The sequence below is a fragment of the Hemibagrus wyckioides genome, linkage group LG17 (assembly GCF_019097595.1).
Source record: "Hemibagrus wyckioides isolate EC202008001 linkage group LG17, SWU_Hwy_1.0, whole genome shotgun sequence".
In the NCBI taxonomy this organism is placed as follows: Eukaryota; Metazoa; Chordata; class Actinopteri; order Siluriformes; family Bagridae; genus Hemibagrus; species Hemibagrus wyckioides.
The window spans coordinates 2,596,351-2,614,149 of NC_080726.1; the positions used below are offsets into that span (position 1 = coordinate 2,596,351).

At 38.4% G+C, this 17,799-nt stretch overlaps 1 protein-coding gene across 1 annotated transcript; it reads right to left on the reverse strand.

Annotated features, from left to right (window-relative positions):
* Positions 1-5,148: 5,148 nt before the first annotated feature.
* Positions 5,149-15,636, reverse strand: LOC131368120 (paired mesoderm homeobox protein 1-like). Its single transcript, XM_058414022.1, has 4 exons — positions 14,989-15,636; positions 10,147-10,322; positions 8,331-8,512; positions 5,149-7,540 (listed from the first exon to the last, which is right to left on the reverse strand). The coding sequence occupies exons 1-4, from the start codon at positions 15,209-15,211 to the stop codon at positions 7,408-7,410; spliced, it is 714 nt and encodes a 237-aa protein (XP_058270005.1). The 5' UTR covers positions 15,212-15,636; the 3' UTR covers positions 5,149-7,407.
* Between the last annotated feature and the right edge of the window lie 2,163 nt (positions 15,637-17,799).

Consider the following 17,799-nt stretch of genomic DNA (forward strand, 5'->3'; position numbering starts at 1 on the left):
CTCTCTCTCTCTCTCTCTCTCTCTCTCATTCTCTCTGTCTCTCTCTCCTGCCCCCCCTTCCCCACTCTCTCTCTCTCTCTCTCCTCCCTAATGCGTTCCAGATGTGCGTCCTGATGGGGGTGAGGCGCTCTCTTGTCATCCATGGATCTGTCCATCCTGCGTGTTGCTGAGTTGGAGCTGGGGCTCTGAGGGCTCTGGGGTTGGGGGTAACAGTTGGAGGACATCTGGAAACACTTGGGGTCAGAGAGCTGAAAGGTGAGACGGACGCAGAGCCGTGGGGGGTTTGAGGAGGGGAGGGGGTCGAGTGGCACAGGAAACCACATGGGGCCTTTACAGTCCGAGGAAACATCACGCACACTTCTTTAGCACCGATGGACGACAGGAACGAGACGGAGCCAGGAGGTGTTTTATTATCCTGAAGCCGTTCCTTCGCTCAGCTGAAGCTTCCTCATCTGAGAGGATGGATGACGTTTCTGCCCAAACGTCTTATTACCACGTGGGAACTGGGTCCAAATACGTGACCACGAATTCATTAAGTCTAATAAACCAGATTTAAAACATAACCACAAACTAGCACTGATATCTGAGGTCTAACATCCACCACCACACGCCTGCTTCAGTTAAAAGATCAATGCTAGAGAACATTCCATGTGCAATTTATTCATAATTACTCTAAAGTAACAACTTTTATATAATAGATGATTCGTTTTGCATAAAATCCGAATCCCCATGTTGCTAAACTTTTATGCATAACATTATAACATTGTTATATAACCATTCTAGCAACCTCTGACCCCACTTGTTAGCTTATTAGCTTACCTGATGACCAATCAGTTAAATATGCAAATGTGTTTCTGATCAATCCGTACAGGAGGCTTTAAACTACGCTACACAGTGCGCTAGTGTATACATGTAGCCATTTACCTGATGTTTTTATGCTAAACCGCTGTCAGCTAACCTGCAACCGTAAGTGTTTTTGGGATGTTTTGTTCATTTTTCTGGCCCTAAGATTCAGAATCAACATAATGAACCCCCACTGCTTTTAGTTAGCATTAGATGGTGTTTGAATGCAGATGATTTCACTATGATGGCTGTGAAGCATTGTTCCAGTTCAGATGTATGTTTTACTCTCACAGGAATTATGCTAAACGATCTGTTTTGTTTTTTTTGTCATAACTTTATCAGTTTTAGCATGATGTGAGTTTAACGCTTCATGTTTAGAGTGTTAGCTTTTACCTGAGGTTAGCTAACTGATATTAACACATCACCTGATATGAAGTGAAGTTGTTGATGGAATGCTTTCAGAGGTAAAATGTCTCCTGAATTCTGGAACTGTGATGATTTTTCTCCATGCTTAATAATAAGATGAAGATCTGTTAGTAATAGACTACCAATTAGCAAAACCTGCAATCAGCTTGTGGCTAACATAAACAGAAATGTTCTTGTTAGTTGATAGTTGATAGTTTGAGGTAATAAGGAGAAGTCTTATTTATATTAGCATTGTTTAATTGTAGCCTTCCCGTGAGTTTGGCCTCCTCCTATTGATGTGTTTGTGGCGATCATTAGAGGAGAGCTCTCACTCTGAGAGTTTGAAAATTTTTATACTGCAAGAACTTTGTCCGTAAGTGTCTGCAGTCACCATGGCGCTAAATAGGCAGTCAGTGAGTGTGGGGGATGTGGTAGTTTAGTGGTTAAGGTGTTGGACACAGGGTCAGAAGGTTGTGAGTTTGAATCCCAGGTCCATCAAGCTGCCACAGCGGGGCCTGTGAGCAAGGCCCTTAACCCTCGTTGTGTAAAATGAGCTAAGTTGTAAGTTAATCTGGATAAGGGTGTCTGACAAATGCCAGAAATATAGATGTATTTCGTTTGTGAATTAAGATGTAAAGTTATTTTTAAGATGTTTGAGGATTTTTGTCTGTGAGAGGCAAATCTGTCTGAAAAGCGTCCTGTGTGAAGGTGGTAATGACATGCTGCCCCTGACCCCTGACCCTGTTTATTGACAAGCTACAACACAATACATTTACTGTCAGGAATTACTGGGACAGTTCCTTCCCAGATCACCAGGGGGCAATTCGTCTATTTATCATTGTGTTATTGCCGTGTGGGCATTGCCACACCTTTTCCTAATGTGTTTTCCCACATGGGCAACCGTAAGGATTTGAATGAGTTTGACGAAGGGCCAAATTGTGGAACCACTGGATCAGAGCATCTCCAAAACTGCAGCTCTTGTGGGGTGTTCCCGGTCTGCAGGGGTCAGTATCTATCAAAAGTGGTCCAAGGAAGGAACAGTGGTGAACCGGAGATAGGGTCATGGGCGGCCAAGGCTCATTGATGGACGTAAGGAGTGAAGGCTGGCCTGTGTGATCCGATCCAACAGACAAGCTACTGTTGCTCAAATTGCTGAATAAGTTAATGCTGGTTCTGATAGAAAGGGGTCAGAATACACAGTGCAGGACGGGTCAGGGCGGTTTTAGCAAAAAGGGGACAAACACAATATTAGGCATGTGGTCATAATGTTATGCCTGGTCAGTGTACATGTGGACTTTGTCGACAGAGCGTTTTGTGTCTGCCATAAGGCCTGGACATCGTGTAATATACAGGTTTTTTATGGCATAGTCATGTTTTGTTTTGGTTATCTAAGTTTCCATGTCATAGTTAGGGTTTGTTTCAGTTACGTTTAATGTAAGACTTTGTTTTGTTAAATAAATGCAGTGCTCGTACTGAATCCCTCTGTTTGGGTCTGATCTGCTACTGCGGGCGCTCAAGCTTACAGCAGAGATCTGGGTTCGATCCCCGCCATCGGTGTCAACTGTTCCCTATTGTTACATTTACTTAATAATTTTTAAGCACACTCTTCAGCATGTTGGTTTAAAATTTGGCCAAAAATAGAAGGAATAAATTCTATCCTCCTGATTAGAATTCTGATCTTTTTGAACTCTTAACCTTCTGGTCACACGATGAAGCTCCACAGAAAAGTGTGGAAATTTCACTGCTCCGTGATCATATCGCTTAGCTCTAAAGCTCTGAGAAACATCGACTTTTATTAGTCCCATTCGGAGTAAAAATCATGTTTTATTGTGTGGTGGTGAAAGTGACCGGTCCAGCTTTTTCCACGTGTCATTACAACTCCACGATTCCACATGCTGCTGAGTGAGAAGGCTTTAAGGCCCATTGAGCTGAACACAAATGGCTGTAGGAGATTGTGTTGAAATAGGAAATGGCTCCCACTCCAAAGCTAACGTCCAGAATCTTTCTTTTTTTTTCTACTAGCATTTGGAGAAAGTTTTGGCTCGCGGACGTTTGGGATCATAAAAATTCCAGCTGAAATCAGGTGGAACAGGTCGGGGCTGGAGGGTCGGAGCCACATGAAAAAGCGGCCTTATTGGAATAATGACTGGAATTTTAATACAGACGGATGATTTAAGTGCCGGGATCAGACAGGGGATCGTTTGGAAATACTGAGTCTCTTAACGGAGCTGATGTTCTAACATGAAAATTCACTTCAGCCTGACGTGATGGATGGCGGTACATGAACTTTGGGGAAATGGCTGGTTAAAGATGTATCGATTTAAATAATATGGAAAAAAGGCGTGGAGTGAAATCAGGCTTATAATTCTCTGTCTCTGTTCATATCTCTTACTATTGGTTGTTATTTTACTCCATCATCTTGACAGATTAAATACTGTTTCTTTAACAACCAGCAAGCTTTCTGTTACACTACACGATTTTAAATCCTTTATTTATTATTACTCTTATTAGTTTCTGATTGGTTGTTTGTTGCTAAGCGAGTTGCCGTAACATTCTAACAGCGCTAACATGGTTCCACTCTGTACAGGTTCAGCACTGTGATGTGGAGTTTACACTGTAAAAGTCGATCCCAGAGTCTCATAACCCCGGGGAAAAAGCCCTGTTTCATAACAATGCTTCTAAATGACACATGTGAAACGTTCCTGTACCCCGGGGGTAACAGCGGGGTTTAGAGTGAAGAGAACCCGGGGTTAGAGCAGAGTGAAAAGTTCAGTAATGTAAAAAAAAATTTTTATATTATTGAAATGAACCAGCTCATGCAAAAATACTGTTATTCATTCTGCTTCTTAATGGCTCTCCTTCTGTACTTGAACAAAGATTATAATTCGTCCTGCCAGGCCTCCGCTCCAAAAAAAGCCTCTTTTATTGGTTCTCCCACTGTCTCTGAGGTCATCTGGGGTCACATGCAATCAGCAGACCGAGGGGGTCACCAGGCACATAAACAAGCTTGTGTCAGGCGCTCAGAAAACACCCCGCGGCCACTTAAACTCAAACGAGTGTTTCCTGTGCCATAAACACCGTGTTTTGAAAGTAAACATTCCCGCTCGACAGAAAAAAAACAACCTAACAGCCACGGCTTTGCTGTGTCTCCGAACGAATTCGAGTTCTGCACTTAACACCGAGGAGTCTATCATCAGCCTATAAAACACCGCAGCAGATTTCTGGAAGCCACCAGACAGCTTATTTTTTCTCCACGGCCTTAAAATTTTTTTTCCCTTTCTCTGAGATCTATATCCAAAACAAATACATAAATGGACTTATGAGATGAAGGATGCTTTAGTAAGATCTCACAGCAACTAGAGAAAAGCAGAATCTCTCATTTTCCTGCTTTAGAGAAATAAAAAGAGGAGGAGGAGGAAGAGGAGGAGGAGGTGGTGGATGTGGAGGAGCTGGTGATGGTGATGGTGATTAGGAGCTGAAGGAACGTTTAAAGTTTCACATAAAGTCCCTGGAGTCACCGTGCAGAGTTTTTATTGTGTTTTTAAGATAAGAGACGGACACTTTCGGTCATTCTTCATCCAGATAGAGAAAGAATGTGAGCAACATCTGGACCTTTTCTCTTTTTTTAACTATATGAGCTGACAAACCATATGGAGTTACTTTAAAGATACAAGGAAAAAAAAGTCATAGTAAGAAAAAAATCCTTACAGAAGCAACAAGTGTTTGGACCCCTAAAACACTGGCAGTATTATATTTTTTCGAATTTAATTCTGAAAACTTTAAAGAAACTAAGCATGTGGTGTGTGTTGATGTAGTGTGTGTTGATGCTCGTTACTGTTGCAGCTCAGAGAACTCCAACACATCTGTATGATGATATAACACACTAATCCTGCTTCAGTATGCTGCTTGCAGATGTTTTATTGCATAAGAATATTACAGATTCAGATATACTCAGGCCATATACAAAAAAAGGTAAAAGTAAAGGCCACACACACACACAATCCTGTTCCGTGTTAATTCAGGTGGAATTGCGTAGTATTATGTTAGGGCTGTAGATCTTTAGTTTTGAGATGAGTGATAAATGAACAGAGAAACGATGTAAGCATGATACATGAAAATTATGTGACTGTGACTGACAAGCTCAGAAGCCCCGCCTCTTTCACTGAGGCTGAGGCATATGTAGGCCACGCCTTCTTCACCAGGACATGGAATAACAGGCACATAGGACATGCCTCCTTCACCAGGACTGGGACTGACATGCATACAGGCCACGCCTCTTTCACCGGGACAGGGACTGACAGGTACACAGGCCACGCCTCTTTCAGAGGGACCGACAAACAGCTATGTTTATGGCAGATAGCAGTTGTATCAAATATAAATCATGAAAGAAGTAATGCAAAAAGTGAATGAAAATTGTATTCTAAAAGAACCTTTATGAAGAAAAAAAAATTGCTGTGTTTTCTAGCAAGCTCTGTGATTATGATGAAAAGAAAACAATCACACAGTCCACGCCTTCCTGTAGACTGATACACACAGGCCACACCTCCTCTAATGGGACTGACAGTCACACAGGCCATACCTTCGTTCATACTGACTTGCACACAGGCCACGCCCCCTTCACTGAAACTCTCAGGCACATATATGGAGTGTGGTGAGGTCTTTAACACCCTCACTGAGTTTTACATATATTTATATTTTGATCATGCAGCATGTATGTGTCATGACTTCCATCCTTGCTATGCCTACGCCGGTGAGTCTTAAGAAAGAAGTAAAGCAACAAGTTATATTTTCTTTCCATCATAAGACAAGACTAGAGCTTGAACTCCACACATGCAAGCCATGCCTCCTATCTGACTTACAAGCACTGAGGCCACTCCACCTTCTCTGGGGCAAAGACTGACTGGCACACAGGCCACACCTCCCTCCTTGGGACTATGACTGAGAGGCATATGGGCCACGCCTCCTTCCCTGGGACTATTATTAACAAGGCATACAGGCCACACCTTCTTCCCTGGGACTATGACTGACAGGCAAACAGGCCACACCTTCTTCTCTGGGACTATCATTGACAGGCACATAGGCCACACCTTCTTCCCTGGGACTATGATTGCTAGGCATACAGGCCACACCTACTTCCCTGGAACTATGATTGACAGGCATACAGGCCACACCTCCTTCTCTGGGACTGCAAATGACAGGCAAACAGGCCGCACCTTCTTCTCTGGGACTATGATTGACAGGCACATAGGCCACACCTTCTTCCTTGGGACTATGATTGATAGGCATACAGGCCACACCTACTTCCCTGGGACTATAACTGACAGGCACACAGTCCACAACCTCTTCCCTGGGACTGTGATTGACAGGCATACAGGCCACGCCTCCTTCTATGGCACTGGGATTGACGGGCACAGGGAGTTTCCAAACAATTTATCAGCTGGTACGTGTGGTTTAAATCAGCTCAGCAGTGCGGTAAATATTAAGACAAGACCTCTGATTGGTCAACTGTCCAACCTTTACATGCCTAGTATTTTTATTTTGAATACAAATCTATACAAGTTGCCAAGGTGTTGTGTATGTGTGTGCAAAGTGTGTGCTTCCTGTTTGTGTTGCTGTGTGTGTGTGTGTGGACCTATGCATGTTTTGACATACTTTAAAATACACATCAGTAACATAAACCCAACAGCAAAATCTTAGTATATTCATTATAAAGGTATATTTTCCCTAAAATAAAAACAATCCAGTCTGCAGTCACGATTACGTCCAGAGAGAAATCAAGGAAAAGTCCTGAAGGCTACCTGAAAGTAACATTCATGAGATTTACTTTGCTACATTCCAAAAAGTTCCTCCATGGAGCTGCTTCAGTCTCCAGACCGGTAGAGTTAAAGTTCCTCCTGTAGGAGCGACGCCCTGGCCAACGAGAAAACACACACTTTCCATTTCCTGTTGAGTCGAGTTAAATCGAGTTGAGTTTTCCTCGCTCTGCCAAATGTATGAGCGCTGCTGACGTCAATCACTGCTTTAGAAGTTTTCTTTAAACATGTTTTTCTCGCAAGTCTCCGAGTCCTCACAGAGAGAAGCGTTCGTGTGAAAGGTCTTTGTTAGGGATGGCAGCAGCTCGGTGCCACACGTCGCCTGGGTTCTGCCCGCTCTCCTGTGTCAGTTGACGGTCGGCACCTGGTTCATGCTGTACTCCTTGGCCTTCAGTCTCAGGTTGGCGATGCTGTTGGCCATGTTCACGCCCTGCGCCGTGTTGTTGTTGGCACATGACGGCGAGTAGGAGGCCATGGCGCTGGAAAAATGAATTAAGAGTGACTTAAACACGGCTAAATGTTTTCACCAAAGAATGAAAAATGGTTAATTTTTATCCAGAACTATAAATTATATATTCTTTTTTAATGACTATAAAACAATACTTCTACCTTCATTTTCTCAGTCTAATTAACAAAAACTAGCCACATGTTAGCTAGCTGGAAGTATAACTAGCATGACGACCTGCATGTTTGCTAGCTGGCATATGTCTTTGAGTAAAATATATTATAATTTTTTTTATTTAAAATCCTTGACTACAATTCATGAAGGAAAAAATTCTTGTATTGACAAGTGCTTTAAATGTTTTTTTCCTGCCGTTTTCTTTTGCCTGATGATAAATATATAAATAATAATAATAATAATAATGAATATAATTTAATATTTTTTATTTTATATATTTATATATCTATACTTTTTTCCAAGTAGCTTTTGGACACATTAAAGTCTGGCACATTAAATATAGTAATATTAATTATTATTAATGTCCACTGTCACTGATCAATCAATCAATAAATATATAAACAAACAACAATCAAACAATAAATAAATTAAAATAAATAAATTAATGAAATAATAAAATAAATAAATGAAATAATAAAATAAAGACATAAATAAATAAATACATACAAACACCCCATGACTGGTTTAATATGTTGTGTGGTCCACAGTGATTATTTTTATCCATTTATTGCTACATGTAACAGTGTGTGTGTACATCCTGTAAGCTGCAGCTGATTCTGAGCTATGTGGGATGTGTGTAAGGTTGTTACCTGTACGGAGGTGAGCTTCCCCAGGACAGGTAATCGCTGGGCCTCGGCGCCGGCCGTGGGACGATGGGCTGCTCCACCGAGGTCACGTCTCCGGAGTAGGATTTGAGCAGTGAGGCATTTTTACTGGCCAGCAGCGCACGCTCATTACGCCGGAACTTAGCTCTTCTGTTCTGAAACCACACCTGAGGAAAAAAAACAGAAAACAACATTATACTCATCAGAGAGAAAAAAGATAAGAAAATCTCCACAAAGGCAAAAATGAAAATGATTTCAGTAGATAACATAAATAATAAAGATTTAAAGATTTGATCTTTTTAGATCTCGGTGTATGTTATATCGTCCGTAATCAGTGAATGTTCCTGTGATCTGATCTCTCTATTTCCATATGTCTACCTCACACAACTTCAAGCCATTTTCTACATCGAGAGAGAAAGAAAGAAAGAAAGAAAGAAAGAAAGAAAGAAAGAAAGAAAGAAAGAAAGAAAGAAAGAAAAAAAGGAAGGAAGGAAGGAACAATGTAGCAAAGAAATAAAGAAGCAAACAAAAAAAGCATTAGATAAAGAAAAAAAGAAAGTAAGAATGAGAAAAAGAAAGATTTAGATAAGAAAGAAATAGAGAGAGAGGGAGAGAGAGAGAGAGAGAAAGAAAGAAAGAAAGTTTACAACAGTGATGTTGGTCTCATGTTCAGCGTCACTGGGTGTTTAATGTTTTTAGCTAGATAAATCTTCAATCAGTTACACTCAGTAGCGTTGCCTAGCAACCGTGTGCTCATGATGTCAACACTGACACTGAAGTATCACAAATGTGTTGAATTTAAATTCTGTTCAGCTGAATGAACATTCTGGTATATGAGGCTCTGAGAAGTGAAATTATTTGAGTAAAGATGAAGAAAATAAAAATCTACAGCCATTAAGGATTGTTTTTGTTTGTTTTGCTGAATGAATGAAGCCTTTAATAAAAGTTTATAGAAAGTTACAAACCCTAAACAATACAAAGAACCTACAGATCCATCCATTTTATCTGAAATTAACTTGTGTGTTTCTGGTGTTTACTTGGTTTCCGTAGCGATCCAGAAATGAGTGTGTTGTGCTGCTGGAGTTAAATAATCAGGGATGGTCTAGGTGATTGGTCTGGAGTTGCCATGTTTCATGAAAAAGTGCTCATTTTTATCCAATTATAGTTACGTTTCATGTTCTCATAGTCCTTGTTTCTGCCTTGGTTCTATAGTTTAATTCATGTTTTTCATCACTGTTGGTTGGGACCTTTCCAATCTAAAGGTTTGCAACTGCGCCCGCCTCCTCAACTGGATCCTGACCAATCAGATTCAAGAACTCAATGATGCTTACAGAAAGCAGTTTTATTAAAAACCAAAATTCATACACAAGTGCATTATTTTAACATAAATAACTGTATGAACATCTGAATGATGTCGTCAAACGTTAAGCCATGCCCCCTTCCTGAGTCTGAAGCAATGGCAGCTACATGTCTGACACTGGAGACTCCTTGGTTAAATAAACCCTCAACACTTCTGCAGATTAGCTTAATGCTAATTAGTGCTGTGGAATTCTGGATTCTGATTGGTCGGTTGGAGTCATTTTCTGTAACAGTAATACTGACAGGGTTGTATGTGATTTCCGTGGTAACGGTTCTACGCTAACGATTTGTATTTGTTGAAGTTTTCCATAAGGAGACGCTTGCTTTACGTTTATGGAAGGAATCTCCAGTTTCAGAGAACATGGAGCCTGGTATGGGGTGGTTGTTTTTGCTTCCTTTTTTGTGGAAGATGTTATTGTTGGGAATATTCTGGACCACTGACCTGCACGCGAGCCTCGGTGAGATTGACCCTGCGCGCCAGATCCTCCCTGACGAAGGCGTCAGGATAATGCGTCCTCTCAAACACGCGCTCCAGAGCCTGCAGCTGACTGCTGTTAAACGTGGTCCTGTTTCTCCTCTGCTTCCGCTTCTTCTTCTCCTCAGAGTTCAACTGCTCATCTGAAAACACACACACACACACAGACAAACACACACACACAGACAAACACACACACACACACATCAGTACAGTCTACTTCAGGTTGTTAAGGGAAAATAATAAATAACAGCTGATGTGATGTACTGAAGCAGCACCGCATTCTGCCAACTATTCCAACTTTTTCATTTATTCCACAGCATCATGTTGTGCTCTTTATCCATTTAGAGTTACATGTAATGTTGTGGGCCAGTGATAAGTGACTGCTGCAGTCGATATAAACCGTACAACATCTTCTGAAAACCCCTTTGTTACTCGAGCTGTCTGATTTACTACACACACCACGAGGAGAGCAGGATGAGTCACTCGACTCAAAACAGAAAGAAAGAAAGAAAGAAAGAAAGAAAGAAAGGAAGAAAGGAAGGAAGGAAGGAAGGAAGGAAGGAAGGAAAGAATTAGTTAAAAAAAGAGAAAAAGAAAGAATTAGATAAAAAAAGAGAAAAAAAGAATTAAATTAAAAAAAGAAGAAGAAAGAATTACTTAAAAAAGAGAAAAAGAAAAGTTGGAAAAGAAAGAAAGAATTACGCAATAAAGGAAAACAGAAAAAAGAAAAAGAATAAGAATTATTGGGAAAAAAACGGAAAGAATGAAAGAGAAAATGAAAGAAAGAAAGAAAAAACAGAAAAGTAAGAAATCGAGAAAGAAGGAGAGAAAGAAGAGCAGCATGTTCTGGACAGTGGTCTAAAAAAATGACTTCCACTTCCTCCAAATAAATCTGTTTACATGTGGATTAAATAAATCCTGAGATTAAACCAGAACCACAAATATGATGTATTCATCAAACAGAAGAAAAATATATACAGAAATTAAGAATCTACTTTAATTTAAACTTTAATTTAAACGCATATTTCTTCATTAAGTTTTAAATGATTTTATTTAGTGTCCAGTGTTGTCTTGACCACATCGTTCATCTGGACACTTCCACTTGTTTTTAATTTGGTCACTTGATCACAGTGTAAACTCTCAGTACTTTTCGTCTCTCGGGTGAAACTGGAATAATATTGAACTGGTTCCTGTCTCATTCACACCGAGCCGCACCACCAGCCTCCTGATCATTTATCGTTTATATCTATATCATTTATAGAATTTATATCAATAATTTAACTAAATAATTTAAGACTTTTCTGTATTTTTATTTGACTGGAAACAGAAACGAGTTCAGACCTCAGAGTGAACCGTGATTCGTATCAACCACACAACCTCAAAACATTCCTCCTGCTGCTGAGTCAATGAGTCACTGAATCACTGAGTCAGTGAACCACTGGGACACTATATCACTGAGTCACTGAATCATTGAGACACTAAATCACTGAGATACTAAATTGCTGAGTCACTGAATCACTGAGTCACTGAATCACTGAGACACTGAATCACTGAGACACTAAATCACTGAATCACTGAGACACTAAATCACTGAGTCACTGAGTCACCAAATCACTGCAACACTAAATCACTGAGACACCAAATCACTGAGTAACTGAATAACTGAGTCACTAAATCGCTGAATCACTAAATCACTAAATCACTAAATCACTGAATCACTGAGTCACTGCATTCCACAAGCTGAACCAATAAGAAAAGAAGGAATAAGAAAACAAGAAAACTGGATGGAAAAATATTTTATTTTATATTCACAGAATATCACATTTCACACTCTTTGATCCACATCCATCCATATATTTATTATTTATATTATCTCTATATATTTCAATTTACTAACCTGCAATAATTCTATTTCTATTGTTATTTCATTTTACTCTGCTTTTATGACTCAGACTCGAAAAACGTTTCACTCCATGTCATACGCATGTGACAGAGTGACAAATAAAATTACATCTGAGAATCACAGCCGACGTCCAAGACACCAATTTGGACAAAATTGTTCAGGGAATCACATGGATGTTTTTTGTTTTGTTTTTGTTTTTTGCTCGTAACTAAAAGAAGCTAAATATTGGTTTTGTATGTGTCTAAATTTTCTTGACTGGGAATTTTATGTGTTTTTAGTCAATTTTTTTATTTTGAATCACAGAAATATTTAAATTTTCAGACATTCTGTATAAAATCAACATTTACAAGAAAATATTACTGTGAATTTAACAGTATCTATTTTTTTTACGTTATCTGGCTTGACAGGTGCACATAGTTAGAGCAATATTACTAATATTTATTTATTTATTCATTTCTTTCTTTCTTTCTTTCTTTCTTTCTTTCTTTCTTTCTTTCTTTCTTTATTTTATTTTATTTTATTTTATTTTATTTTATTTTATTTTATTTTATTTTATTTTATTTTATTTTATTTGTTTATTTATTTATTTATTTATTTATGTTGTTTTAAAAATGTTTATTACATCTATTACATCCTGTGCATGAGGAGAACTGAAGTGAAAAATGTTCTTGCTGTAAACTTTACAGTGAACAATTTAAAATTCTGTAATGAAGCAGAAGAGAAATAAATAATAAATAATAAACAACACTTCATCAGCTTCCAAACATCCACAGTTTACATATAACACAAAATCACTGTAGCTGATGGGAATTAGTTAATCAAGCGACTTATGTCTGACCCTCTGGATGAAATTTACTATTTTTCTCTTTTGGATTTTTATATGCACAAGAAAAGTAAACGCGCCCCTGCTCCTCTTTCTCATACTTTAGACTCGTATGACATATCACATATTTAAAGAACGTTCATGTCCTTCCCGTTTATAATTAGCTCCCGATCCTTAAATCTGCCTCGTTATTGTCGGTGCGGTATCAGAAGGTCACCGATACGTCAAAAAAATCATGATTCACGATTCTGAAAGAACACGAATCAGGATATTTAGGATCGCTGACAAACTGCCGGAAAACAGTAATGTGGAAAAAGCTGATATAATAATAATAATAATAATAATAATAATAATAATAATAATAATAATAATAATCTTCATCATCTTCATCATGTTTTAATGTAATTTGGACAAAAATAAAAAAAATTAAAATACAAATAAATCAATGATAAATCTGTTAAAAGGAAATTTGTATTAATTGTAAAAAGTATTATTATTTTAATTAATTTATTTATTTATAAATAATATTTTTTATTTATAAATAATATTATTTATTTATTTATTTTTAAAAAATAGAATTGTTTTTTAAACCGTTTTAATAAAATTTAAGTAAGTGACTATTGTGACATAATCTATCACAATATCAATATATCATCCTAGTTATGATATCAGCCCCGGTCCTGCCTCATCCGGCTCATGCTCATACATCATCATCATCATCATCATCATCATCACTGGAAAAAAGAAGTCTACATCCACGATTCGGTTGTGTTTTAAACCTGAAGGAGAAATTTACAATGTGAGTGTGAGATTCGTTTCTTTCTTTCAGGATTTATTTTCAATCCTGTGGCTGTGTCCTCCTCATGCTGATCTCTGAAGCCTCGGCGCTCTGCAGCGTTCTAGAAACATTCCTGATTTTTGTGGACAATTCGTCGTTGTTTCCTTCACCATGCTCGTACCATCGTTTCATTTCCTAACCTTATTCTTTTTAACTCTTTTCTCTCGTTTCTACACTGAAAATTTGTCCCGTAAACAATGAACAGACATCATCTGACACAAAGCGTGTAAAATACCATGGCCCTAAACAAGCTACTGCTTTTTTGTTTCTTTGTTTGTTCGTTTTTTTCAAATCCTTAATAATTTTAAATGAAATTTTATTTTACAGTATATTGGTAAAAGGCTTCAGCTCATGTTATTTCTCTACAGAGTTATTTTCACTTATACATTCTCATTACAGCCAAAAAATCTGCATTACTCACTCACACACAATCCCACAATGAATATCAATATTTGAAAAAATGTCTTATCACTTTCACGTGTACAGTAACTAAATTACCAAGTACTTTTTGGATTTATTTATTTAATGTATTTATTTATTGACAAATTTCCCTTTTTCATAGTCTCATAGATATTATCAGTGTGTATATTATTTGTATTTGTATTCATTTTATGTTTAGTTTTGGTCTTAGAGTCTTTGTAACACTATTTATTTATTTATTTATTCATATTTATTTTATTTTTATTTCATTTTATTTTATTTTATTTTATTGTTTTTAAAAGAACCCCGGAAAAAAGCACAAAAAACCCACTAATCCCTCTTACTTTTAGTACACGATATTGTAGACGCAAATTAGGACTTTTAACTTGTTTTTTTAATGAATATTAACATTTACTTTCCTCATTGAGGCGCAGTGTGTGTGTGTGTGTGTGTGAGAGAGAGAGAGAGAGAGAGAGAGAGAGAATGTAGCGTTTATTACATCCTGTTTTTTCATCCAAAGAAAGAAAGAAAGAAAGAAAGAAAGAAAGAAAGAAAGAAAGAAAGAAAGAATATTGTAAACTAATTTTCTTTTAATTTTTAGCTAATTACTTAATTGCTTATTACATCCAATGCCTTAAAAAATAGTGTCTCCAGTACACTCCTACATACACACTGTACACTCCTACACACACGCACACACACACACACACACACACACTGAACGGTTCTGATTGTTTACTCATTTAAAGTTATTTAGTGCTCTAACTTGTTTACCAGAACATGAATTGTGTGTGTGTGTGTGTGTTAGAGAGACTCTCTTACTGTCTTGCTGCGCCGTGTCGCTACCGCTGGTGAGCCCCGGAGACTCCAGGCTCCCTGTGCCCGCCTCCGCGCTGCTCTCCTCGGCCTGAGCTCCGGCCATCTCACGCGCGTCCTCCAGATCCAGCAGGTGGCTGACGGAAAAGTTCTTCTTGGCGTGCAAATGGTCCAGATTGGCCGCGGTGATCGCTCTGTCCATTACATGCGCTGCATAACCAGAAGTCATGACTCAAGATGCGGCGGTGAAGGAGCGGAAGTGTCGCGCGCACAGCCTCCGAGAGTGCGCCGCAGCAAACATGGGTTTCACCCAAGAGCTGTGAAGACAGGACAGAGCTCTCTCTCTCTCTGCCGTGTCTTATGTCTTCTGTCAGATCCGAAATCTAGTCATGAATCCGTTTCTGTCTTTCCGAGACAAACAACTCCAGATAGAGTAACGTACTTTCTCCAGGTCTCCAGGTTCTTCAGCATCTGTCACAAAGTTTCTCGCGTCTCCTAGTTTGAGCACGAACCCTGATGATGATGATGATGATGATGACAATGTCCAAGTTCTCCCCACAAACACACCACACTCACACACACACGCCACACACAGTATACACACTCGCACACACTCGCGCGCGCTTTCAGTCCGCTCTGCTCGGCTGCTGGAGGATAAATGAGTCTCGGGATTGACGGACAGACGGATGAGGAGAGGAGCGCCCTAATTACGTGGCAAATTCGTGTTGTCGTGGTTCCTGACGTTTTACAGAAAGCGCAGACTTTTCTCCACCCCGTAATGCGCGCGCGCGCACGCACACACAAACACACACACACACACACACACACAGCGATGAACATTAGAGAGTTGGTTGGATAGTTTCCGCTTTTTATTTTTTATTATATTTTTGTTTCATTTATTTTTCGCACACAGCTCCACTAGCACAGAGAGAGAGAGAGAGAGAGAGAGAGAGATTTTAGGTTTGTTGCATTAATTGAAAAAAATAAACCGTGATCACGATTAATATGCGATTAATTATGCAGATTATTATAAATGTGCACCGCTGTCATTAAGGATTTAATTAAGTAAGAGAGAGAGAGAGAGAGAAAGAAAGAAAGAAAGAAAGAAAGAAAGAAAGAAAGAAAGAAAGAAAGAAAGAAAGAAAGGGAAAGGAATTAAAGAAATTAATAAAGAAAAACCGACAAAAAGAAAGGAAGAAAAGTAAATAAAGAAGAAAAGACACCACGGACAGAAGATTGAAGAAAATGAAGACAAGAAAGAAAGACAAATCAGAAAACTGGGAGAAAAGAAGGAAGAAATGACAAGAGGACAGAGAGACAGGGAAAAGGAAGAACAGAAAGAAGGAAAGTCGGAGATTTTTCGAAAATAAAACACTGCTATAATTAACTGAGACATTATTTAACACGGTAGGTTTTGTGTTAATTTAAGAGTACATGGCAGGAATAATGCTGTGATGTGTGTGTGTGTGTGTGTGTGTGTGTGTGTGTTAAACAAAAAAATTGTCAGGAGAATTGAGTGAAAACGTAATTAAACAGTTGGATAATTATCGGTGTTAATTCGACAGTGTGAGTGTAAACACTGCATGGCTTTATTTAATAAGATGTTTATTTAAACTCGATAGGAACTTTAACACTGTGTTTACACAAAACATTAATTATTGTGAATAATTATTCTTTTTGGTGTTAATTGCATGCATTGCACGGGACAGGTTTCTAACAAGGTGTTAATTAAACAAAGACGCACGCGCGTGTGTGTCTTAATGAAGCCCTTGTGTAGTTAATTAAGGAGTAATTGAACAGTTAATGTGTTCATTGAACAGGTTTTATAGTCAATTCAGTTAATTATGTGTTAAGTCAGTAAACAGATTTGCGCTGACGTCACTCGTGTTTAACAGAACTGAACTAAACATCTATCTTTTATTCATCTCTATTTCCATTAAAAAACGCGTCGCGGTGTTAAGTGAGATAATTCGACGTTAAATAACGTGTTAATTAAACCGTGACAGCGAATGGATCTGCAATTATCGTTATGTGTCTGGTTCCTCTCAAGGTTTCTTCTTCTTACCATCAAAAAGGGAGTTTTCCTCACCACAGTCGCCCCAGGCTTCCTCATCAGGGATAAATACTAATAAATTTATACGAAAGTCTAATATTAATCTTGCACTTTTTGTACTATATTTTTAATCTTCTGTAAAGCTGCTTTGAGACAATGGCCGTTATTAAAAGCGCTATAGAAATAACATGCAATTGAACTGAATGTATCTGTAATTAGCATGTTATATATATTTATGTGTAGTAAATATTTTTAGAGTTAATTTGACAATGTGAATTCAGATTGGACATCTTTCTGTCCTTTAGCTCTGTGTTGTTTTGCTGCTCTATGTCGTCATGTTGTTTTATGTAGCACCAGGGTCCTGGAGAAACGTTGTCTCATGTCACTGTGTACTGAGTCAGCTATACATGGTTGAAATGACAATAAAAGCTTCTTGACTTGACTTGAGGTGTCGAGATAATTTATGAGTTGCTCAGGATCTCCAAACTGACTGTATATGAGTGTAGAAAGGACATTATTCATAATCACACTCTCTGGTGTTTATGATAATTCACACTCTCTGATGTCACAGAAATGAGGATGAGGTTCCCTTTTGAATCAGGTTCCTCTCAAGGTTTCTTCCTCTTATCATCTAAGGACGTTTTCCTCATCACAGTCACCTCAGGCTTCATCATTAGGGATAAAAACAAATAAAATTAAATATAAGTCTAATATTAATCTTTAAAGTTTTTGTACTATATTTCTTATATTGTGTAAAGCTGCTT